The sequence below is a fragment of the Tachypleus tridentatus genome, chromosome 8, assembly GCF_004210375.1.
Source record: "Tachypleus tridentatus isolate NWPU-2018 chromosome 8, ASM421037v1, whole genome shotgun sequence".
In the NCBI taxonomy this organism is placed as follows: Eukaryota; Metazoa; Arthropoda; class Merostomata; order Xiphosura; family Limulidae; genus Tachypleus; species Tachypleus tridentatus.
In genome coordinates, this window is record NC_134832.1 from 64112889 (window position 1) to 64138421 (window position 25533).

The 25533-nt window shown below is 33.6% G+C and overlaps 1 protein-coding gene across 2 annotated transcripts in view; it reads left to right on the forward strand.

Annotated features, from left to right (window-relative positions):
* The window catches only part of LOC143222541 (zwei Ig domain protein zig-8-like), a 118910-nt gene that overhangs the window by 58143 nt on the left and 35234 nt on the right, over window positions 1-25533 (forward strand). For both annotated transcript variants that reach the window (XM_076449159.1, XM_076449160.1), the window contains one exon: window positions 12627-12838. In XM_076449159.1, the coding sequence (XP_076305274.1) occupies window positions 12627-12838 (212 nt within the window). The remainder of the gene's footprint in view (window positions 1-12626; window positions 12839-25533) is intronic.

The window sequence follows — 25533 nt, forward strand, 5'->3', positions numbered from 1 at the left end:
ATACTCCAATTGTTTTATGCAGCATATATATCAGTTAATGAAATAAGTTGGAAGTTTCATTTAATCTAACCCTTCAAAGTCTTAACTGGCAATCCTGGTCGGTTATTAATTACAAATTTTACTTTTCTCAGAAAAAAAATGTAAATAGAACATTCTTATAACTTTACAAATAAATTCGACTTCATAAAACACAAGCTTCACTGGAAGTACACAAAAATAAATGTACAATGTTTCATTGAGTTAGTTTAACATTGAACAATTATTAACTAACTAGGAAGACAATAACGTCATCATCCAATAATAATTATATTTTTACTAAAATCTAATTAATTAATATTGTCACAAACTATGGTTAGCTTAGATATCCGGCCTACTTATACATTTTAAAGTTTAGCAATACATTGAAGACTTTAATATCATTTTAAGAATACGTTATAAATCAGTAAAACTTTGAAGTGTTTATTATTCAAAATATAACAGCCCATCATTACATGATCATACCAATACACGAATGAAGTTTCTTAACATCAACAAAACGTTTGCCTAGAATACTGGAAATATTTCCAACGTTGTTTGTAAACTAAGCCTAAGAGAACCGGTTTGTTTTCACTGCGCCTCAACGATGTGTCGTCTGCAATGTTCTGCTGCCCATACGACACTGCAACTTTTCACCTGTGAGTATGTTGTTGTTGTTTTTTTAATTTCGCGCAAAGCTACTCGAGGGCTATCTGCGCTGTCACCTGTGAGTAACTGAAATCTTACGCTAGAAGATGTCTCCACATACATTTTAAGGAGCTAAGCAAATTCTTTGTAATTGGGCCTAATGAAAGAAAGTGTTTTCACTGTGCTTCGAAAAGTTGTCGTCTGCAAAGTTTTACTACAATGTTCAGGTACATATGGTAACGATCTTAACAACGGGGTAACTTTGAAGAGATTAGTTCCATTTACATTTTATAAACTTTATAATAATTGTGTTAAATAATACGTAATTCTTTCATGTTTCATATTTTAACATAATTAATCAGTCCTGTCTCAAAGGATTACAGGTTATTTCATCAAAATTATATTCTCTCGAAATTTATATATTAATTTGAAATAAAAAACCTTTTGGTATGAATAGAAAGTGTTTTAAAGGAATTCTCTGACTGAGAATTATGGACAGATGAAAAGCAAGTGCTTGGTAAAAATTTCATCAGATATAGAAGAAGAAAATTCTTTGCGAAAATAAAGTATAAAGCAGTAAACATTTTTTTGTTTGCAAACAAGAATCTTGTCATTTCAAAAACTTTCTTACTGTAAGGTCTGTTAGAAACTCGTGTGGTCCTTTAATTTAACATCATGATGTGTATTGGTATGTGTGAGTGGTATTCCTTGCTTGAAGGAATAAAAATTAAATCACTTTCACGATAAAACCAGGTGTGTGGAATTATCTGGTAAGTATTCTTAAGTAAAAGGCTGTGATTGTGTTTGGTGCAGCATGCGTGGAAATACAGAAAACTAAAGATACACAGAATTAAAAACTACTAGTCAAGTCTTCCGGCAACTATTGTAGCACTATAGTTCTATTTTAAACATTCTTATAATAAGTTTTAGTGCGTGTTTCAGATGGCTCCTAAATAAGCTGCAAAGTGGAGTGTTGATCATTAAACAAGCGTTTCTGGAGAAAGAAGTCGTTTGTGTGTACGTTACATTGAAATAGCACTCAAGATTTTTCAATCATTAAGATAATAAACCATACTTTAGAATTTGTATTAAAGGTATTGGAAACATAAATCATGATCTTTGCTTGATGTGTACGTGTTTGTAAGGGTAAGTATGTATAACAATTAATTAAAAATACTTATTACTCGCAGATATATTTACTAATTCTAATTACTCATAAATTTCCATTTTAAATAACACTCACGAGTTTGTTATGATGCTGCTAATTTAAGCATTTATTATCCTTTGGTAGTAATCCTTAGTATCCTTTTGCGTTTCACTTTCTATTGTTTCTTGGTAAGTGAATTTCAAGATAAACTAAGCTTGCTTGTTTAAAGTTAAGCACAAAGCTACACAACAGTCTATCTGTTCTGTGCCCACCCTAAGTATCGAAGCCTGCTTCTTATCACTGTGCCATTGTGTTCAATAATAAACTTTGATGATTGATCAAATTAACGATATAGGGATTTGAAAGTAGTGGGTATTTTGGTGAAACACTAAACGATCTATAAGTTTATTCAGAAATACTTGTTTTATTCGAGATGTATTTTCGCAGGGTCCCCAAAAGTGTTTTGTTTCAAAAGTTAATGAAACTAAAATTAAGAGAAACAAATACTTTTTATTTCTTGCTTTTGAATTGCATATGTCGTGCTATGTTGTTGCCTACAGAATGCATAATTCTTCTCGTGATTTATGGAATATGCACGTTTCACTAACATCACGACAGTACGACTTTGAACTTTAATCGTCCCTTATGTGACGTCTTTTCATTTTAGTGTCTACTGACTGACTGAAACACTGTTTTATAGTGGTGCAAGAATTTAAAACAGGTGACCCATCCAGGTGGTCTTGACCCCTTTTTGGGGAACGGCCTCACTGATAAACTTGGATACAAGTAATAATGATAAGGGATGGCCTGGCCAGTGTATGAGTAAACTTATTAAACACATGCGAAAACATACATCCTGAAAAGGAATGTCAAATTCTTGTAATTTTTTAAATTGCTTGGTGTCATATTTTCACTGAAAGTTGCATTAAAGCGCTTTATCTAAATCCATAATATAAGTTACGAAACAGTGTAGTATAACGAAACATTTTCAAATATTTTATTTTATTTTACAGATTAATTATCTGTGAACGGCAATTGTTAAGTAAAAGGTAAACCTTTCGTTTTAGCTATTTACATAGATATACTCTTGAAAGTGTAGTTCCTTAATGTTATTTAAGCACTTGTATTATTAAAAAAGAACTTTGAGTTTGTTAACACTACTGTGTTCAACATTTCGAATTATCTTTTGGAGGTTTTCAACATAAAACTAAAAACGTAGAGCTGTTTTAAAATAAAATTGGCTTTTTTTTCTTTTGTCTGATAAGTTATTCGAAACCAATACTGAATATTTTATTTTCGAGCTTAAATGATTTGGAAAAGAAAAACAAACAAACAAAACCTTTAAAGAGATTTAAAATTTCGACGCTCAACGCATTTACGACGTGAAAAGAAAAATAAATATTTGAAAATGTGTTATCAATCACTATATTAAATAGATAAGGATACAAATTATTCACATAGGAAATCGTAAGTTAATCTAAGCAAACATTTTTCTCTGCATCTATCCGTTCGAGACGTACCATCTAACTAAATAAATAGTTAAAGAAATTATGAAAGTGCCACAGAAATTAGATAATTAATAATTTTCTCAGTCATAGTTTAACTAGAGTTAATTATAAATAATTGTAAACAAAATTAAATAGACCTAAAATTTACGGAATGATTCCCAATTTGATAAAAACGTCAACTCTTATCCTTAATTTGGTTAGTCCAATATGTAATACCAAGACTATTGTGACTTGTTCAGTGCAAGAACTTTTGTAAATATATATATAATTGTCAATGGCCAGCATATACATTTTGTAAAGAAAGTAACATATATACGTAAACTTAAAATATTATATCCACTTAGTTTATTTAATATTGATACATAACGCATGTTAAACTCTTACATTTCTTTCATATGTTTTTGTTTGGTTGGAATTAAGCACAAGGCTACACAAAGAGCTATTTGTGCTCTACCCACTACAGGTATCGAAACCCGGTTTTTAGCAGAGTGAGTCTGCAGACATACCGCTGTGCCACTAGGGAGCTCTTTAATATGTATTTATATATTTGTGTAGTTAATTGTATTATTTTGTATACTTAGATGTAACAAATATAAATTTCTAGTTCATTCTCTATACCCATCACACCAAATATGCTCGCCCTTCAAGCCGTCAGAACCTTATCGTCGGATTCCCACTATTCATTGGTAAAAAGAGTACCCAAGAGCTGGGGGTGGGTGGTGTTTACTAGCTGCTTTCCCTTTAGCCTCACACTGATAAATTAGGAAATGGCCCTCGTTATTTGTTTGTTACTTTGTTGTACAATAAGGTATTTGTGCTGTACTCACTGCAGAAATTCAGGCCTCAGTTTTAGACTTATAATTACGATGCTCACCGTTGTGCCACCTGAAATCAAAATTAAAGACAGAAATGTGACTTTACACAGCGTGAATCCAAATAACATATTGATTCAAACAGTCTCTGGCTTGCCTATGATGCCTTAACTTAAATATATATATATATATATATATATTTTACAAGAGAAGTCTTTTTGTTTGTTTGGGAATTTCGCACAAAGTTACTTGAGGGCTATCGGTGCTAGCCGTCCCTAATTTAGCAGTGTAAGACTAGAGGGAGGGCAGCTAGTCATCACCACCCACCACCAACTCTTGGGCTACTCTTTACCAACGAATAGTGGGATTGATCGTCCCATTATACACCCCCACGGCTGGGAGGGCAAGCATGTTTAGCGCGACGCGGGCGCGAACCCGCGACCCTCGGATTACGAGTCGCACGCCTTAAGCGCTAGGCCATGCCGGGCCAAGAGAAGTCTTTCTCTGTTACTTTCAAAACTGAATAAAACTTAGGCGCTTATCATATTTATGAATCAGACAATTTAATACTATTAAGGATAGAGACGTCAAACAGCATGTGTTTCTTTCCAGCATTGATACCTTTATGGTGTTTTATTAATCATTTAACGTTTATTATGTTAAGAATAAATAGAATAACAATTTCGTATCCGTTGTTACAAACAAGGTTTTATTTCTCCTATCCAATGAACAGGTACTCAAATCGGTTAAACGTGTTTTTTTTGGTATCACATATTCGTCAATTTTGCCAATATAACATTGCAATTTTCATTGCACTAAACAATATTCCAAGTAATTCTTGATGACGAGAAACTCACTTGAAGTAAAAATGTATCTCAAGACGGCTGGCATGTGTATTAAAACTTTCATTAAAATACAGTAGAGAATAACTTTTCGACCTTCTTCAGTCATCTTCAAGTCAACAAAGAGAGAGTGTGCAACTGACAGTTGCCGGGCACATGTCTTAGGGACGAGAGTGTAAACGGGTACGGCATTGTAGAGGGCGTTGCAGTTGGATGTTAGGTTATTAATTAGTATAAGTATAAAGGTGTTCCTTTACATTGACTTAATTTGGGTTGTAGTTATTGTATAAGTAGAGCTTCTTTGATTTTGTGTTTGTTTACATTTGTTTCCCAACTTAGTATCTGGGTGTTTTATATGGTTATGTTGTATTTGTTTGATTTAAAGTGTTCAATAAATGTGTGAAGGTGTTTTATTGTATTATTTGAATCTAGTTTCCATTTTCCTGCTTCTAGTTCCAATATAGAAGTCGTGGCTGTTTTTGTATTGTATTTTATAAATAATGTTGGTGTTTTGTACATCAGTATAGTTTTCACATAATATGGACTTCACTTTTGTACCTGGTTTCTGAATAAATTTGGTGTTTTTTGGAAAGTTGTGCTTTCTTATGATTTTTCCAAATGTTGGTTATTTTTCGTTGATGCCTGGTATATTATGGTATGCGGCAGTGTAAGATACAACAAACTACAAAACCTTACACTGCTGCATACCATATATTCCCGGTATGTAAAAACTACACTGATAAACACAACACCAACTTTATTTATAAAATACAATGCAACAACAACCACAACTTCTATGTCGGAGAAACAAGCAGAAAAATGGAAACTGGATTCAAAGAACACATGAAAACACGTTTATACGTTTTTGAACACTGCAAATCAAATAAACACAACATAACCTTAAAAAACACCCAGATACTAAGTAGGGAAACAAATATAAACAAACGCAAAATCAAAGATGCCCTATTTATTTGGCCCGGCATGGCCAAGCGTGTTAAGGCGTTCGACTCGTAATCCGAGGGTCGCGAGTTCGAATCCCCGTCGCACCGAACATGCTCGCCCTTTCAGCCGTGGGTGCGTTATAATGTGACGGTCAATCCCATTATTCGTTGGTAAAAGAGTAGCCCAAGAGTTGGCGGTGGATGGTGATGACTAGCTGCCTTCCCTCTAGTCTTACACTGCTAAATTAGGGACGGCTAGCGCAGGTAACACTCGAGTAGCTTTGCGCGAAATTCAAAACAAACTAACCCTATTTATTTTACAACTAAAACCAAAATTAAACCAATATAAAGGAACACCTTTATACCTATACTAATTAATAACCTAACATCCAACTTCAACGCTCCCTGTAATCCCATTCCCGTTTATACTCTCTCGTTCCTAAGACATGTGTCTGGCAATAGTCAATTGCAAACTTTATATTTCTTATCCTGAAGATGACCTAATGAGGCCGAAACGGTATTCTTTATTTTAATAAAAGTTGTAGTAGTTATACCAGCCGTCCTGAAATACAGATATTCTAAGTTCTTGTAAGTTAATATGGAGAACTGAACATTATAGATGAGCGATCTTCAAAAACCTAACATATATTGCTGTTGTAAAATCCGCAAAACACAGTTATGAATTAAATAATGTAGGTTTTCAAGTTAAGGCAAAGTAAATCCGTAATACCTAAAAGTATGTGTTTTCTTATAACGAAACCACATCGGACTATCTGCTGACTTTTACACCTCATTTTAGAATTGTAAATCCATAGACTTACAGTTACGACAGAAAGTGTTCGTACCCCTGCGTCCCGAGTAGTTTTTTGCCCATAACTTAAAAGGTATCACGAGTAGGCTAATAGAAGTACAATATATTATAAATATACTCTTCAAAACAAGAAACACAAAAGGGATATTTTTGTTATTTTAAACATAAATATATGTAATAACATTACAAGCTCAGAGTATGTGATGTTACACGTGTTAAGACACTGATTGTCAGACCAAAATGACAATAAAAGTTGTGCACTTTGAAAACGGAGAAAAAACATCGGATTTTTCGCCAAAACACATGCGTGTCCAATAAATTTGTTTGAGAGATCTGCATGTTCTGCAAGTCCAACATGTGCAAAATTCCTATAAAAGTGACGGGTTCTCGGTTTCCATAGCTCAGTGTTAAGCCACCGACACGCAATACAGTTACGCCAAGACTGACTGAAGCACAACGCAACAACGCCATTGGTCGATTGGAAGCAGGCGAATCTCGATCAGATGTTGCCATAGCTGTGAATGTCCACCCAACCATCATCACAAGGCTATGAAATAGTCACCAACATCATGGATCAACTTGTGACCGTCCACGATCTGGCAGACCTTGTGTGACCACGCCTGCACAAGATCGCAACATCCGGTTACGTCACCTTCGGGATAGGACCACCACTGCGACGTCTACTGCCTCAACCATACCAGGGCTGCGTAGGATTTCTGATCAGACCGTACGAAACCGTCTACGAGATTCTTAGGCCCCATGTGCAACCCATCATGGTGAACGTCAACGACGTTTTTTAACATGACAACGCCCGTCCTCACACAGCCCGACTCACCACTGTCTTCTTGAGACACCACAACATAAACGTTCTCCCCTGTCCCTCCAGATCACCAGATTTAAACCCCATCGAACATCTTTGGGACGAGTTGGACCGACGTCTGCGACGGCGACAACCTCAACCGCAGACTCTATCTCAGCTTGCAGCAGCTTTGCAGGCTGAGTGGACAGCCATTTCACAGGATGTGATTCGTCATCTCATCGCTTTCATGGGCAGGAGATGCTTTGTTTGTTTTTTGAATTTGTTTTGTTTTTGAATTTCGCTACTCGAGGGCTATCTGTGCTAGCCGTCCCTAATTTAGCAGTGTAAGACTAGAGGGAAGGCAGCTAGTCATCACCACCCACCGCCAACTCTTGGGCTACTCTTTTTTACCAACGAATAGTGGGATTGACCGTCACATAATACGCCCCCACGGCTGGGAGGGCGAGCATGTTTAGCGCGACGCGGGCGCGAACCCGCGACCCTCGGATTACGAGTCGCACGCCTTACGCACTTGGCCTTGCCAGGCCACAGGAGATGCCAAACAGTTATTAATGCTCCCGGGGGGCATACTCGTTAATGACGTTAAACTTCACCTAGTGAGCGCGGACTTCGCATTTGCAGACTTTAGATGTGCAGCTGTGAATGTGCAAAGTTTCACACATGTCATACAGAACTACCCGGAATAAACTTGTTAACAATTTGTCTCATATTTTGCCTTTTGCGTTTCTTTTTTTGAAGAGTATATTATACTAACACACATCTACATATTGTTCTATGTAAATTGAACGACAAATAAACTGTTTATAAACAAATAACCAAACATAGCAGGGGCAGAAAGTGTTCGTGCGTCTACCTTAATGGTCAGTTGTGTAGCCTTTCAGGTGAATTACTTGGCGCAATCTCTCCTCATAGCCCTCCATGATTGTTTGACAGTATTCGAATGCTATTTTCTTCCATTCTTCTTTACAGAAGGCCTCAAACTCTTGCAAGTTTTTTGGATGACGCTGATAAACCCTTATCTTCAACTCATGCCAAACGTTTTCAATTGGGTTGAGTTCGGGTGACTGCGATGGCCACTCCAGAACGTTTATATGGTTCCTCTGCAACCAGAATTGTACATATTTCGATGTGTGCTGAGGGTCATTGTTGTGCTGAAAGATCCAACAACGCCCAAGCCGCAAGTTCCGAGCATCATTCTTGATATAAGTGCCTAATATATCAACATACTCTTCTTTATTCATGATTCTGTTGACACGGTGAAGACTGTTTACACCAGAAGAGCTGAAGAAACCCCATTGCATGATGGAGCCACCTCCGTGTTTAACTGTAGGGGCGGTGTTCTTTGGAAGATTTCGTTTCCTCTTCCTACGGAAAATATAGCGAACACCATTTTCACCGTAAAGCTCGATTTTAGTCTCGTCTGACCAAAGAATACCATTCCAATAGGTGTAGGGTTTATCTACATGCTTTCTTGCATACCTCAATCGTGCTTCTAAATGAACAGGATTTAAATGTGGAGTTCTACGAGAACGGCATTTTTTGAACTAAGAAGAGCGTAACATGTTCGTAACTGTAGAGGTGCTTACTTCAACCCCAGTTTTCCTTACCAGTTTCTGTATGTTAATACGTGTTAAACGAGGGTTCCTACTAACTTCTCTGAGTATCTTCCTTTTGGTTCTTTCTGGAATTTTGGTGGGGCGTCCGGAACGAGAGAAGTTAGCAGTTGATCCTGTAAGCTTAAACTTGGCAATTATGCTTTGAACAGTAGATTTCGGCACATTAAGTTGTGTAGCAATACCGGAAAGAGACACATGAGATTTGTATTTTACAATAACTTAGTTTTTAAATCACTGGACAGTTGTTTCCTGTTCGCTATGATAACCAAGCAGATAATGACGGAGACGGCGCTAAATTACCGAAAGTACATTTTTTGTTGGCTAAATTCCAATAATTATGAATCCAGTGTCTAGTTCTGGAATGGTATAATGTAGTTTATTTGCCAAACTAAACAAAAGTTTTACGGAAATATCAGTTTTTTCACACATTCTGAACTGTACGAACACTTTCTGCTCCTCATATTTTTGGTTATTTGTTTAACAGTTAAACAGTTTATTTTTCGTTCCATTTATATATAAAATTATGCAGATGTGTGTTAGTATAATATTTATAACATATTATACTTCTATTACCCTACTCGTGATACCTTTTAAGTTATAAACAAAAAACCACTAGGGACGCAGGGGTACGAACTTTTTTGTCGTAACTGTACCAGTAAACGTGCCTGTTGATTTTTGTGTGCGTGTGTTATTTTTTTATAGCAAAGCCACATCGGACTATCTGCTGAGCCCATCAAGGGGAATCGAATCACTTATTTTCTGTTTGTTTGCTTGCTTAAACATATTAATTGTCCAAGCCAGTGAAAGAGCTAATCATGCCTGCTAAATAAATATCATATTTACTGAATAGGACCAGTAAAATGCTTTTGTTTTATTTCTGATTCAACACAGTAGGTTTCAAAACGTAATAGATTTATAAAACAAGACACTGCTTAAGGTCGTTAGAAGCAACGAATCTAGCACATCATGGCGTAATAAATGAATTGTTAGAGATGATTCATTATCATGAAGTGACTTATTTGCAAGATTAAATACAATCCTCTTCGTTGTGTTGGTATCCATAATTATGTCTCTCGACTGAAATATTTAACATAATTTTTAGGTTATGATATAGTTTACTGTGACTGCTACAACGTTTTAAACATACTTTAGAAAATACAATCCTCTTCGTTGTGTTGGTATCCATAATAACGTCTCTCGAAAGAAGTATTTTAACATAATTCTTAGGTTACGATTTAGTTTCTTATGGCTGCAACAACGTTTTAAACACGACCTAGAAAGTCTACGTTACTATATTTATGTGAGATTAACGCCGGGGGAATTTTCTTTTCTTTGTTCTGGTTGTGCAGTGTTTGTTATATGAGAAACATTTTTCTAAAATTGTTTATGCTTGCTTATGCGTCTCCTCGAAATCATTTTAAAGATGTGCATAAAGTAGCATAACAATATCACACGGAATTATTCTTATTTACCCTCAGTCACGTACCACGTGTTTTTAGGAATATGTAACATTGAATTTCAAGTAGATACACATCAAAACCGTGATAAACCATCTAAATCGGCAAATGGTTCATGGAACAGAACATCTTTCGCTCATTCTTCTGTGCTCAGTTATGCTAGTTTTCATGACAGTTATATATTTTCGTGCCAAAGTTTAACCTGCCTGTTTTTGTGAGTGGGTTATATATAGACTTTATACAATCAATACACCCTCATAATTTCATATGATTCTATATAATTTATTGTTTTGCTGAAATCAAGAGTTGTTGAAGTAAGAAAATAAATACAGATACACAAATATTAATAACACTTATAGAGGTATCACTTATCATAGGGTCCCCGTTAACGTAACAGAAAGTCTTAGGACTTGTAATACTTATACTGTCGTTTCGATATTCGCGGTGAGAAGCGTACGTATAGCTAACTCACTGTGTAACTTTGCTCATAACAACAAACAGTAAACAAATACGTAAGATCATGTAGTATTTTTATGATATACTTAACAAGCTACATTAAGATACTTTTTATAAAAATAACAACAACAAAAAAGAGTAAGAAATGTACTATTTGTGGAAATCTTCATAATGTACTATTTGTGGAAATCTTCATAATGTACTATAGCAAAACCAACACATGAGCCACATCGTTCCTCTAACAAAATAAAATAATAATTATAACTATACACTCTACGAGAACCCTAGTTTTCAGAAAGTTAAGTAACGTTTTTTATTGTCGTGCATGAATGTGTACTTCCAAACATGATATAACTGTTTTGGTGCAGCAAAATGCAAATATAACTGTATGAACCTAAAGATAAATATTAAATCAGAATGAAATTGGAACAAATAAGTCATTCATCACTCAGCCCTGACAATACAAGTTTATTCAATACATATCTATATAAAATAACCTTCAGATACAATTGATATTCCATATCAGTGTCTTAAACATTTATTTGATACGCATTGCAAGAACCACTTAACTTTATGATGTTTACCAATGACTTTGTTATATAAAGATCATTTAATACACTTGTTTTTGTCACGTATAACGCAACTTAAGAACTACTCAACGCTGAGTATCTGTAAAATACACTATAACGTGTATAAGTATTCTGTAAAACTTCACTTTTCTATATTTAAAATTCGAAGTTATCAGTGATTTATTTCCTCCATATAAATAACTATGCAGGCTTACGACTTTGATAAAAACAGTATTATTATTCATGTATTTATTATTACGGTTAGGTCTAGCATGACCTTATGCTTAGGGTGCTCGGCTCGCAAACTGTGAGTCGAATTCATATCCGAATTCCCTCACCAATCATGTTTATCCTTAAAGTAGTGAAGACGTTATAACGTTACGGTTAATTCTTCTTTTTGTTGGTAAAAGAGCAGCCCAAAAGTTGGCAGTAGGCTGTATTGATTAACTGCCTTTTCTCATAACTTCTAAGTTAGGTAAAGCTAGGTATATAATTCTCGAGTAGCTTTTCGCGAGCTCCCCAGTGGCGCAGTAATATGTCTGCGGACTTACAACGCTAAAAACGGGTTTCGATACTCGTGGAGGGCAGAGCACAGATAGCCCCTTGTGTAGCTTTGTGCTTAATTCAAAACAACAATAACAGCTTTATCCGAAATTCAAGAAACAAACAAAATACATTATCACGGTTTAGATGATCGTTATTACATTATGAGATGCGTGGTTCTGGTGTCCGGTTTACATATTTTTAGTTTAAAACTGATACAAAATCAGAGATCATTTGATTCTACGTGGGTAACTTCGAGTCAACAGTAGCTTTTCTCGTTTAAGCATAAGTTCATCAATCTTAGTAAAACGAGAAGAGTGATATTATCTTCCATAAGCATTACTAGCAAAAAATAAGACATAAAATAAATATGATTAATGAAAAGCAGTGGGTTTATCGCTGGTAATTAATGAACACAACTCTTTTCTGCCTTTTTACCAGGAGCGACAAGAGCTCAGGATGACACCACTTCAACCGACACCGCAATGCTTGATAAACGATCCCTAACACAAGAAGACAGCGTTGAAGAATACTGGGGTGTTGAACCGTACAATCTTCCTGTGTTTGATAACAGTACAGCGAAAAATGTGTCAACTCAACTTGGTCAAACGGCATTTCTTCACTGCATCGTTGATAACTTGGGAGATAAAACGGTAAACATTTTTTTTTCTGTTGTTGTTATTGCTTGTTTCTCAAGTGTCAAATAACGTTTATATAACAGGCAATGTGATATGTGATTAATATTTGGATTATATTTCTCATCGATTTGGTCTGTTTTGAATTTCGAGCAAAGCTACACAAGAACTATCTGCGTTAGTCGTCCCTAATATAGCAGTGTAAGACTAGAGGGAAGGCAGCTAGTCATCACCACCCTCCGCCAACTCTTGGGCTACTCTTTTACCAACGAATATTGAGATTGACTGTCACATTATAACGCCCACACGGCTGAAAGGGCGAGCATATTTGGTGTGACAGAGATTCAAACCCGCGACCCTCAGATTACGAGTAGAGCGCCCTAACCATCTGGATTTCTTATTGCATCTATGAAAACTGAATTGCGTTAGAGATTTACATCAATATAATCTATTACGTCTATCATCAATAAATTGAAGTTGCATATGAATTATAGATGTTGAATATCAGTTTCGTGTCAGATGATCTTTAACTTTTCAAATATTTTAAGACTGTAGAGCTCGAATTGATATGAGAAAGCAAATCATCGTTTAAGTAGTATCTATTTGAGGGCAGTAAAATTTTCCCGATTCTTATATAGCCCAATAAAAATTTTACTGGCGGAATTCAGCGTGAAACACCAAATGTTTTCTATACGATTTTTGTCCATTGTGATTGCATTATTGCATACTTATTTTCATCTCAAGCTTCTTTGTGTTAAATTGTAATTGTATGTACACCAAGTGAGAGACTAGTAGTTTTTTTCAGAAATAAAAAGGTACTTTGTATCTATTCTACTTTCATACAAACATTTAAAACGTTCTAAAATAACCCAAAACTAATAACATGCTTTCTACATCTCGGGGTTGTAATTCTTGTAGATACCCAAATGTTGAAACTGGTACACAGCAGAGCAGTTTAATCGATTATTCTTTACTCATGATAAGCATACCTACAAAATGTTTAAAAGCATTACGTTATAACAGTAATAAATAACCTGTAACATTAACTGTCTAAACTATCCCATAAAATTTCTCTATTTCTCTCTTTATGAGAGAAATGTTTTGAGTGTAGAACTCTACTATTACCACCTTTATCTGCAGTCTACTGGTGAATCTGTCAGGAGATAACCAAGAGAACTTTAATGATTCAAAATTATGACTCAACTCATAATTGGCAGGCTCCCGGGAACTTCATTTTATGAGAGAGTATTAAAACGTCAAAATCACGTAATGAGATTTTACCATGATTTAATGAACTTCTGGATCTAATCGAGACGTTATTTTCATTATCTGATTTGTGTAATACTTAAAAAGTACAATTTCGAATCATACAATATTTGAAAGTAATTCAAATATTTTTTTTTGTATTCTGTACAAGTAAGTGATCCAGTCAGCTAGTGTACAACATTCGCTAAAATATGTTATATATGAACATGCAGTGCTACAAACTATAGTCAAACATTTTCTAAAAAAAGACTTTATTAAAAATGGTTTTTATTTCTCATGATTTAATAAATGAAAGTGATATGGAATTTTTAGGGTCAACTTATTTAAGATCCGATACAGTCCTCTTAAGATAATGGAGAGAGTATGTAGGCTATTTATTCAAACTTTCAGAAATGATGTAAATTATCATGTTACTTTATTTTTAACAAAAAGATATATGTTTTTTATAAAAATAAATTTAGGCTTAATATGATTGTTCTCGATAAGTGATTACACACGAAATAATATAATTACATTGTAATAAAATGAATTTTGCTCGACAAAAATGATAACTATGGAATTATATATATATATATATATATGTGTGTGTGTGTTGTTAAAATTATCAGACTATCAATAAAAGCAAAATGGAATGTTATGTTTCCAAATATAGGAACTAAGTATAAACACACAATAATTAAAACACAAACCTGATCCGATAACAATTATTCAGAACCTTAAACTACGATGTGCAATATGTCAGAAGTCGTGCTCTTGTTTGTTACTACTAGTTGCTTTTTCAGCTTAAGTCCGTTAGAGTAAACAATATCGGCTTGGAATACTACCGAAAATTTATAATGAAAAAAACGTTGAAAAAAAGTTTCATTATATAACTATATTATTAAAGTAGTGCTATTACGTGGGGGCGTTATAATGTGACGGTTAATCCCAGTATTTGTTGGTTAAAGAGTAGCCGAATAATTGGCGTTGGGTGGTGATGATTAGCTGCCTTCCTCTAGTCTTACACTACTAAATTAGGGATGGCTAGTGCAGATATCCCTTAGCGCGAAATTCAAACCAAACTAGGCCTGCATGACCAGGTGGGTTAAGGCGTGCGACTTGTAACATGAGGGTTGTGGGTTCGAATTCCGGTTGCACCAAACATGCTCGCCCTTTTAGCCGTGGGGGTGTTATAATGTGTCGGTCCAACCCATTATTCGTTGGTAAAAGAGTAGCCAAAGAGTTAGCGGTAAGTGGTTAAGACTAGCTGCCTTCCCTCTAGTTTACACTGCTAAATTAGAAACGGCTAGAGCAGATAGCCTTTGAGTAGCTTTGCGCGAAATTCAAAACAAACAAATCAAACCAAATTGATATCCATACTTCCTGGCAATTAAGTTCATTGATAATTTAAACATGAAAATATTATATCCGTTTATGAGGAATATATTAATTAACCAAGTGATTTGTCGTAAACCCCACAGATACACTTGAATAAATACAAAGTTAAAAATAAGGCTTACAAACAAGTGTTTAATTAAAGCTTCTAGGGCAATACATTTTTCTTTTGTTTTTGTTATTTTCTTAAGGAAATATAAATACTAGTTTAGGCCAATGCGTTTCGATTTTAGATTATGAAGAGAAATAACTAAAGTTAATTTATATATTAATGATATTAATTTCTGCACACATACATAATTATTTCATTGGACATGTATTATTTCTGAAGCTGTAATTCTGCATGCATTGTTTAACAAACATTCTAAATATTTACTTATTTAAAGTTTTCTTACTTCAATAAATTCAAACATTTTCATTTCCAAATACAGCGATATAGGCGTAATAATACGTAATAATAAGTAATAATGCGTGAAAAACAAACAGTATTTATTTTTTGTCACTACTGTTGCTGTGAAAGAAACTAAAAAAAGTCCCGTTTAAACAAAGGACCCGCAATAATTGGTCCTAATTTTAATCATTTCCATTGCTTAATATGGATTTCTTAATCATAAGTAAAGCTAACGAAGCTCGTTAGACGATGGTTACTGAACCTGTTAGAGATTACTGAATAGATTGAATTTAGTTTATAAACCATGAGCAACTTCTGTAGCATTTTGTTGTATGTATCAAACATTCTAAATTAATTTGGATTACGATTTTGTGTTAATTAACAATACCTATAGAAAAATGCCTAAGTTATTTTGAGAATAATGTTATTGTTCGGTTTGAAACTTTTATTTCTGCTTTTTTATTATCAACTGTTGAAATGCATTAATGTTTATCATACCTCATCAAACGCTCACAGAACGAAATTTACTCTATGGTTCGTAAACTATATTTGTTTATAAAGAGAGTATGAAAGCAAACATTTTATTACAGAAATAAAGAGTTATTTTTATAATTGTAGTAATAATGTGATGCTTTATTTTTTTATATTTATATTTTAATTTCAAAATTTCGGTTCATGTCAGGTTTTCTGTAAACTACCTGAAAGATCACCCCAACACGGTTTTAATAGAATAGCATGTTATCTATAGGTGAAGAAAAACGTCTTAGTTTTCAATAAGAATTCAAAATTAACAGTAAACGATATTTAATTTTCAATGATATACACCAATTCAAATAACAGCTACTTTCTCTACCATATGAATATCTTTCTATTATAATTTATCAATATTACAACAAGTGTCGAAAGCATAGAGTGAACTTGAAAGGTTGAAGATGCTCGTATTATCTACAGATGCGCTTTTGATGCAAAATAGTCTGAGCTTTCCATGAAATATTTCATAGAATAATGCAACGAGATATACAACAAATCCGCCACTTGCTTGCTAAATAACAAATTCCCTGCCAGGCTATTGCTTGAAGGTTTTATAGTGAGATTAAGGCTATTAAACGTTATGATGTAGTTACGTTATGGACGAAAAGATTGGAAGAGATTTTCAGCTGTAGAAGAAGTAACAGCTTCGGAAAGACATCTAAAAATAGATAATGTGGGTGGGAATTGGAGAAAAAGCTAGTGAACTCTTTAACCACTAGATTATGACTGTGATTTCTACATCACACAATATTTATTGAACTCTCAGTCGAGATGCACATGGACAGGCATGCCGAAGGAAATGACACTTTTTAAGAAATAACTTCTTAACGGAATATTTGGTGGTTGAAAATATTTCTCAGCAAAGAGAAGGTAGTTCGATTTTATATAATTTTATTAAAAGTACAGTTTTTCCTTGCTGCTTCCTGGAGAAATTGGTAGGTTTAAATACACGCCTATACATTCACGTATTAGGAAATAAACGAAGAGCTAATTATTCGGTATAATGAGATAGTTAAAGATGCGTTTAATGCTTATAAAAACGTAGAAAAAACTATGAGTAACATTGTGTTCCAGACGTATTCAACAAATATATTAAACCTACTTTCGGTTAGATAATGATTAGAGTTTGTCAACATTGTTAGATCTGTTAATTAGATGGTTTAGAATATATTTTGTCGAATTATTTTTGCTACATATTTACAACTCCAACTTATCATGATTGGAACTTATATAAAATATACAAAAACTTCAATAAGAGTAAAAATAACAATTAAAATTAACAATAATAAATATTTCACTTTTTGTACTCCATGCCAGTACCCCAAAATCTAATCGGATATGTAAACAAAATATACAGAAGAATGTTTACGTTTTACATATGGTATTACTCAATTCATCTATATAATTAAAAGAATGACGTGTGTGTGAGAGAGAAGCTTTTTAATATTAATTAAACAATAAAAACTGGCATTACGAGTAAAGAAGAACGGATCATATTACCGTATGTACAGATGAATAGCGAAAGAAAAGATATTTTTGTGAATGAATCTCTTATCCCTCACAAGTCCACCTCAGCCAGTAGTGTTTGTGTGTTAAAGGTTTGTAGAGAACCGGTACCGTCACCTTCTTGTGTTTTAATATTTGCTCCTGATACCCAGATTTTGAAGGCGTTCCTAAATCTATTGTTACTTGCTAGATAAGTTAATCACAGATATGTTGATCATGTTTGATCACACTGTTTCGTTCAGAAGAAAGTTTAACTGCTTAATGAGAATGACATATTGTGGAGTAGATTTAACCTCGTAGTCATTAAGACGGCTCGCACGACCATCAGATTCGGTTAAAATTCTACATATTTAATCACTGCCGTGAGCAGTCAAGGTAAACTATTTAGCTGTTTCAATACTCAGTAAAACCCTTACATTTTATACATTTAAACTTTCAAACACAAAATATTAGAACCACCACCAAAAAAAAAAAAAGTTACGTAGGAAAAGCACAGGTTTTTCTTCTAGTACTAAATTACATGCAATGGTCATGTGAAAATGTGACACTCTAAGGAAAACAAAAGAATACTAGGAAAAAGTAAAATTATTTCTAAGTAAACACGAAATTATTTAATATATATATCTGGCATTTATGGCGACTTGGATGAAACTGCTCACTTTAAACATGTGTACAACTAATGGATATAACATCTCAGTGCATAATAAGCATACATGAATATAATACAAAGAAACAATCAGACCATTAAAGAAAATGTATCTGTAATTAAAGCAAACTTTTCGTATTTAGAATTTTCACGGTTATCCTTATTTGTCTTTTTTTGTGGTTTATTTTTAATTTCGCTACACGAGGGCTATCTGCGCTTAGCCGTCTCTAATTTAGCAGTGTAAGACTAGAGAGAAGGCAGCTAGTCATCACCACATACCACCAACTTTTGGGCTACTCTTTTACCAACGAACAGTGGGATTGACCGTCACTTTATAACACCCTAACGGCTGGAAGGACGAACTTGTTTGGTGTTAGGGGGATTCGAACTTGCGATCCCCAGATTACGAGCTGAGCAACTTAACCACCTGGCCATATTATTTGTTTGTATAGCGCGCTTAGGAAAATTTTTGAAGCCATATAACTGTCTTGAAGTAATTCGAGTTTGCAATAAATGTAAATATAACGACTGTTTTTATTGACAATTATTTTAGACGAAGTCTAATTGAACAAGAAAATGCACAAACAGGGATTTGTAAAATTTATCTCAAATCTAGAGCAGCGCAGTTTCATATTTTGTGTGGCAGCAATTCTGTGTCAACCAGTTCAGTAGTTTATCAAAATTAAACAGTTATTCTTGTTTGAATTGTTTTTTCAATAATTACCTGTATTTCACCCAATATGATAACAAAAGCAGTAGTTCGCAACATTTGTTGCTTTAACGTGTTTTCCAGCAATTAACACTTTTGTTTGTTTTCTTGAGTTTCACGCATGGTATTCGAGAGTTATCTACGGAGACATCTGTAATTTGAAGTGATGAACTGTTGTAGACTGTTTTTGGCACCACTTTCTTATGATTTTGCGGTATTCGCACTTCAATTTCCCTTCAAATTCTAATGAATGTTTATCTGTATCAGGAATTGGCTTACTCCAGTCAATAACACGTGGATCTACAGGTCTGTTTTACGTCTTACATATGACGTTCTTGCTTCACCACTTTCACAGTTTACTTCCTCTCACATCTTCACATTATTATTTTTGTTATGTTTTAAACGTCTTTCTCTAAACAACATCGAACACATTAACTTCTGTAGTGCATATTAGCATATTGAAGACATTGTTGTACTAGAAATAAAGGGTTTGTGTTTTAGTGAAATTCTCCTGAAGATGTTATAAAGCGAAACGTTTAATGTCTAACTAAAAAACAAACAAATGATTATTTGGTATCATAAGATCGTTTATCTCCACTTTGCAACACCGAACACAACTGCCTCTGTTATATCGGATTACAAAGTCTTGTAACCATACGGATTCCTGTAACTTGTAAATCTAACAGAACGATTATTTACTAACGACTTAGGCAAGTCTACGGATTTACAACGCTAAAATCAGGGGTTAGATTCCACTCGTTTGACACAGCAGATAGCCTGTTGTGGCTTTGCTATAAGAACACACATCAAAACGACTTAAAGTGTGCTATAGGCTCTCAATTCCTTAAAAACTGACCAAATATCGTTTGCCTTCTGACCTTACTTAACCCTAACCGATGTTTCTCACAATTAACTTCATGACATTGACTAGAGAAAAGACAGCTAGTCTCACCACGACCAACTTCCAGGTTACTCTTCACCAATGAAGAGTGGGTTTTGATATCATATTATAATGTTCCCCTTAGTTGGAAATGCGAGCGTGTCCAGTTTTAATCTTGAGATCCACAGATTGCGAGTCGAGAGCACCAACCACCAAGCTACGACAAACTAGCATTTAATGTAACAGTTGTTCTATTTTATGATATATAATAGCCAATTTCGTTTCACAATGGAATTACTTATTGCAGTGAAGCTATCACATTCTGTTCCTGATTTTACAATAGTGAGTGGTGGTGCACGACAAATTTAATCAGTTTATTTCAAAGAATCGTTTTCGAAATCTTTTAAGAGAGAACAAACAATATTAATTGTTGAAATCATCGATGAAACTGAGTGCTTATCAACAAGAGCGTAAAAAAAAAACACATTCTGGATGCACGATAAAGTTTGTATTACATAACATATGTAAAGTTTGAGAAAAGCTTTTACACTCGTACACCATTAAATGAGTGAAGACAAACACGAGGTATGATCTTAATGACATATAATATATGTCTTTATTGATATTTCTACGAGAGCTATTCAGCTTTGCTCTTTGTACACATTCCGTTAAGAGCACAGCAATGTAAAACAATGTTGTTCTGATCTTCAATAAATTAACATACCTTCTTAGCTGAGTCTGTTACGAAGAACTGGCATAACGATCGCATTATGCATAGTCTATATAAGCGGATATCCAAGCTATTCAAAAAACAAAACCTTATGCACGAAAAGAGGAGAAAATAATTTATTTTTCTTGACGACGTGAAACACGTTCTTAAAAGTGAAAATAAGAACTGAATAATATCCAAAAGTTTATAGCAGAATACGGATACCCAGAATATTATATTTATAAAGGAAATTGCTTACGTAACTATGTTACACACTACTTACTACAGACCTATTTTACAAAACCTAGCAATAGAAATATGTAACAAACATATTGATCTTTGTTAGTTTAAACTTAAGATTTATTTATAACATTTTAACTAAAAATTATTCTAAAGAGAAATAAAGTTTACAATGTAAGTAGTTTTAATTGCATTTGTTTCTCAAAAATACACTAGGCAAAGTTTATTTGTGTTAAACTTCAAATTTGGTAACGATAAAAAAAAGTTTCGTGCCTTACTATCACTGTTAAGTTTATGATTTATCTTTAGGATCAGTTTTTGGTATCAAAGTATAAAGCAAAGAATAGCGATAATTTCCTCCTTCCTCTATTCATTTGTTTGTAATTAAACACAAAGTTATACAATAGGTTATCTGTTCTCTGTTCACTACGGATATCAAAACCTGGTTGGGGCGTTCTTTCCTCTTTTCCTGCTATACCTCTGTATTTTACTTTAAACACCTAAAAATCGGGTTTTGATATCAGTGATGTCCACAACATAGATAGCCCATTTTCAAGTTTTGTACTTAACTTCAAAGAAACAAACAACAGAAAACAAAAAAAGCACGAATCTAAATTCATATTACGTATGAGTAGCTTGTGCAAGGCGATTCATCAACACTTTGTTATTCCTTTTAATTTTCTATGGTCAATTACTTCAGTATTTTCATGTAATTTCTTGAGGAAGCGTATTGCATTATTTTATTTGATGACTGTTATTTTTTTATTTCGCGCTACCGATCCTTACAATTAGACCAATAGATCAAAGCCAAGCTCAAGAGAATGTTTATCTATACATATTTCTCTGGTGTATTTCTCTCATGTGAAGTAACCTTGAAGGATTCAAAGACTTGGCAATTTTCCACTTTCTAAGCTTAATTTTAATTAGAGTTGCACACATAACATATGGCTTAAAATATCGTGATTCAAAGGTTTAATTTTGGCGCCAGGGAAAATTATGTAATTATCCCTGTTGTTAGATCACAAACACATAAACACAAAAATTGTACTACTTTCTTTATATTATGAATAGTGCTTGAAATACGGTTTCTTTTAGTTTTTCAAATAGTAATTTAGTGTCCTTCAATACAGACGAAAATGACGTTGAAAATAAATTGAATAAACATACAATTTGCTTTAAGCACTTCAACATTACGAGGCTTATTCACGTGCTTTTATTATGTAAAATAAACATCAATCCAAGATATGAATAGAAAATGAGATCCCATAGTACAACGCTACTTTATATGACAACCGTCCGATAAATCATTTTAGTTTATTAGAAACTTCTACTCTATTTAAAGCTAAGTTCATACAAATATGTTCAATTGTCCAGTTGTATTCAATCTCTCGCCACTAGCAACTGAAATCTATATATTGATCCTTTTTTTAAAGCGCTTCGCAAACATAACTGTTTTTTTTTTTTCAATTCGGGCACACAAGAATGCAGTTTTTTAAAGCATGATGTATTCTGTGAGAAAAGAAATACATTATTGGTATTGTTATAGTAAAATGCTCCTTCAATAAGTTGGACTGTTTAAATAACTTTCATGTTTTAAATACACAATGAATATACTCAATTACATTTGTCACAAGACAATAGTGTTGAGCTATATTCTTTATTCGGTTAATAAAAGTACAATAAACGTGGTACTATTGTCTTATAACAAACGCAGTCGATTATAATCACATTTTAACAACAAAAAGCGTTCAAATCATAGTAAATGTTAAAGAATATATTTTATTTTAATTAAAGTTTGGATGGTTCCTTAGCCTTTTTATCTAATTCTGAAATTAACGGATTTGTACTTGAGCCTCCGTTTAGGATCAAATAATTCACAACTATTGTTCTAACGTAAGTTCTAAACCAGTCTTTTACTTCTCTTTGTTTTACCTAATATTTACACAAGACATGAGATGGTAAAATGTTGAATATTTAATTGATATAATTAAATATTTATCAGTTCCATTTGTTTTGCACATAACCTAAGGAATTATTCGGAACGGATTCATTTCCAGCTTATTGAATAGTTTGCTAGATTTTGTGCAAAATATTGTTCACAGACTATACATATGAGTGAGTGTGTGTGGATTCCTGTATCTCCTTTGGTAACAAAATACGTTAACAATCTCATAAAATATTCCATTAATGCAATAGCTGTGTTTTCAAGTTCACAGAAAATATACCGAGAATTAAAACACATATTACAAACTCATTTTATTTTATTCTTATTGCTCTAGATACATTATAAATTCCTAAAATAATATACGAATTTTAAAAATTCATTTAGCTCAAAGGAATTGAAGAAACAAATACTCCTATTCAAACTACTTTAATTTACGACTTTTATCAAAAAATTTCATTACCAGTGGAAAAAGAGTTTTAAATATACGAAGCAAAAAGACCTATTACGTAAAGTTGAATGATGGTATAACATAATTAAACTTCATATTAGGTTGAAACTCAGCTTAGTTGCATCAGGTATCATTATTTTTTAAACATTTAGAATAATATATATATAGTTATAGGGTTGTTCAATATACCTTTTTCCTTAAAAATATAAATTCAGTGAAAAAAATTATATTCCATGTACGTTAATCTGCTCTTACGTAAAATATGTATTCCTAAAAGAGCAAATATTTTATGAAAAAATGGAAAAACAGCTCCTATCCACTTTATTATAATGATTGACTTCATCGACAAATTCTGAGCTCTCACTAATATTCGGATTATATTCAATTTACACTAGCTTCACCCTTCACAAAATAATAGAATATTTTTCATCCTTTCAGTATTGTTTATAATATTCAAACAAATATTTCAGTTTCTGTAAGTAGTGTATGTGTTTTCTTAAAGCAAAGTCACATGGGGTTATCTACGAAGTCTACCGAGGGGAATCGAACCGTTGGTTATAGGGTGGCAAATCCGTAAACTTATCGCTGTACCAGCAGGAGACGTAAATAGTATATGACAAATAGAAGTATATAAGTTTAATTTTTTTTCAAAATGTTCACAAGTCGTTACGTGGTTTGATAGACGAGTCAGAAGCTTGTTTACTTCAAGAAAAAACTTGTTCACACTGTTCATTAAATCTTTTCTTCTATCTGGAAATGGACTCCCGCCGAATCCTATGTTTTCTGAAGAGTTTGACAACCTGAGAATAGCTCTTGAGGACCGCTATCTACTGTCCCTTATGATTCACCCAGAAAGTTGTCAATATCTTTTCTTTGTCTGTCAAATGACGCGTTTTCTCGTGAGGCAAATAATGAAAGTTTACGCTTGATTCACTAGCTGTCAACTCCACATTTTTAGTGGAAAAGCTTCATCAGCAGTTTGCTGAGAAGAGATACCACCGTTTTATCATTTACAAACGCTATTTTCACATGGTAAGGTGAAAAATTAAAAGAAAAAGATGGTACGTAAAGACAAACAAGCTTTTATTTGAAATTATGACTCTCCATTTTCCCCCTTTAATATCTCACGAAACGCAATATAAAGACACAAATATTTATTCATACCTTACGGTAATTAATGGAATTATTTTTACTCTAAATTATTTACAAGTATAAAATACAATGATATTTCTTATTACGAGAAATGATTCGTTTTTGTAGTAATTATCTGATGGTTTAGTTTGTTTTTTTATAATTTCGCGCAAAGCTACCCGAGAGCTATCTGCGCTAGCTATTTCTATTTTAGGAGTGTAAGACTAGAAGAAAGCAGCTAGTCATCACCACCGACCGCCAACTCTTGGGCTACTCTTATACCAACGAATAGTGGGATTGACCGTCACATAATAACGCCCCCACAGCTGAAAGAGCGAGCATGCTTGGTGTGAAGGAGATTCGAACCCGCGAATTCCTGATTACGAGTTGAGCGCCTTAACTACCTGACCATACCGGGTCTATCTTTGGTCTAAATTAAGACGTGTGAGAGAAGATAGAGTTTTGTGCCAGCGTCTGAAACAAAGAAACAAATAATCGATATTTCAATATAGTGAATAAATGATATGTGATATACTTACAATTTTGATTTCATAACATATTTACTTGGGAAAATAGATATAAAGAAAATATTTTACAAAATATGTAATGAACAAAAATACATTTTAAGTATAATTTGTAAAAAGGTTATTGTTAAAATATTTTCTAAGTGTATCAGACGACATTAAGAAAACACAAAGGAAAAAAATAATTTTCTCTGAAACAAATCTTTATGATACAACATATGGAAGAAGCGTTGCCAACTTTTTATATATTGTAGATTCCTATATTATTATAAGTACCCGTTCTTCTGGTAAGGACGGTGTATTTAAAGATTAATATCTCAAAACAAAATGCTTGTACAATAAGGTATACATCCGTATTGTCATTATTTAGAATATCTAATTAAATAATCTTAAGGAATACCTCATTCTTAATG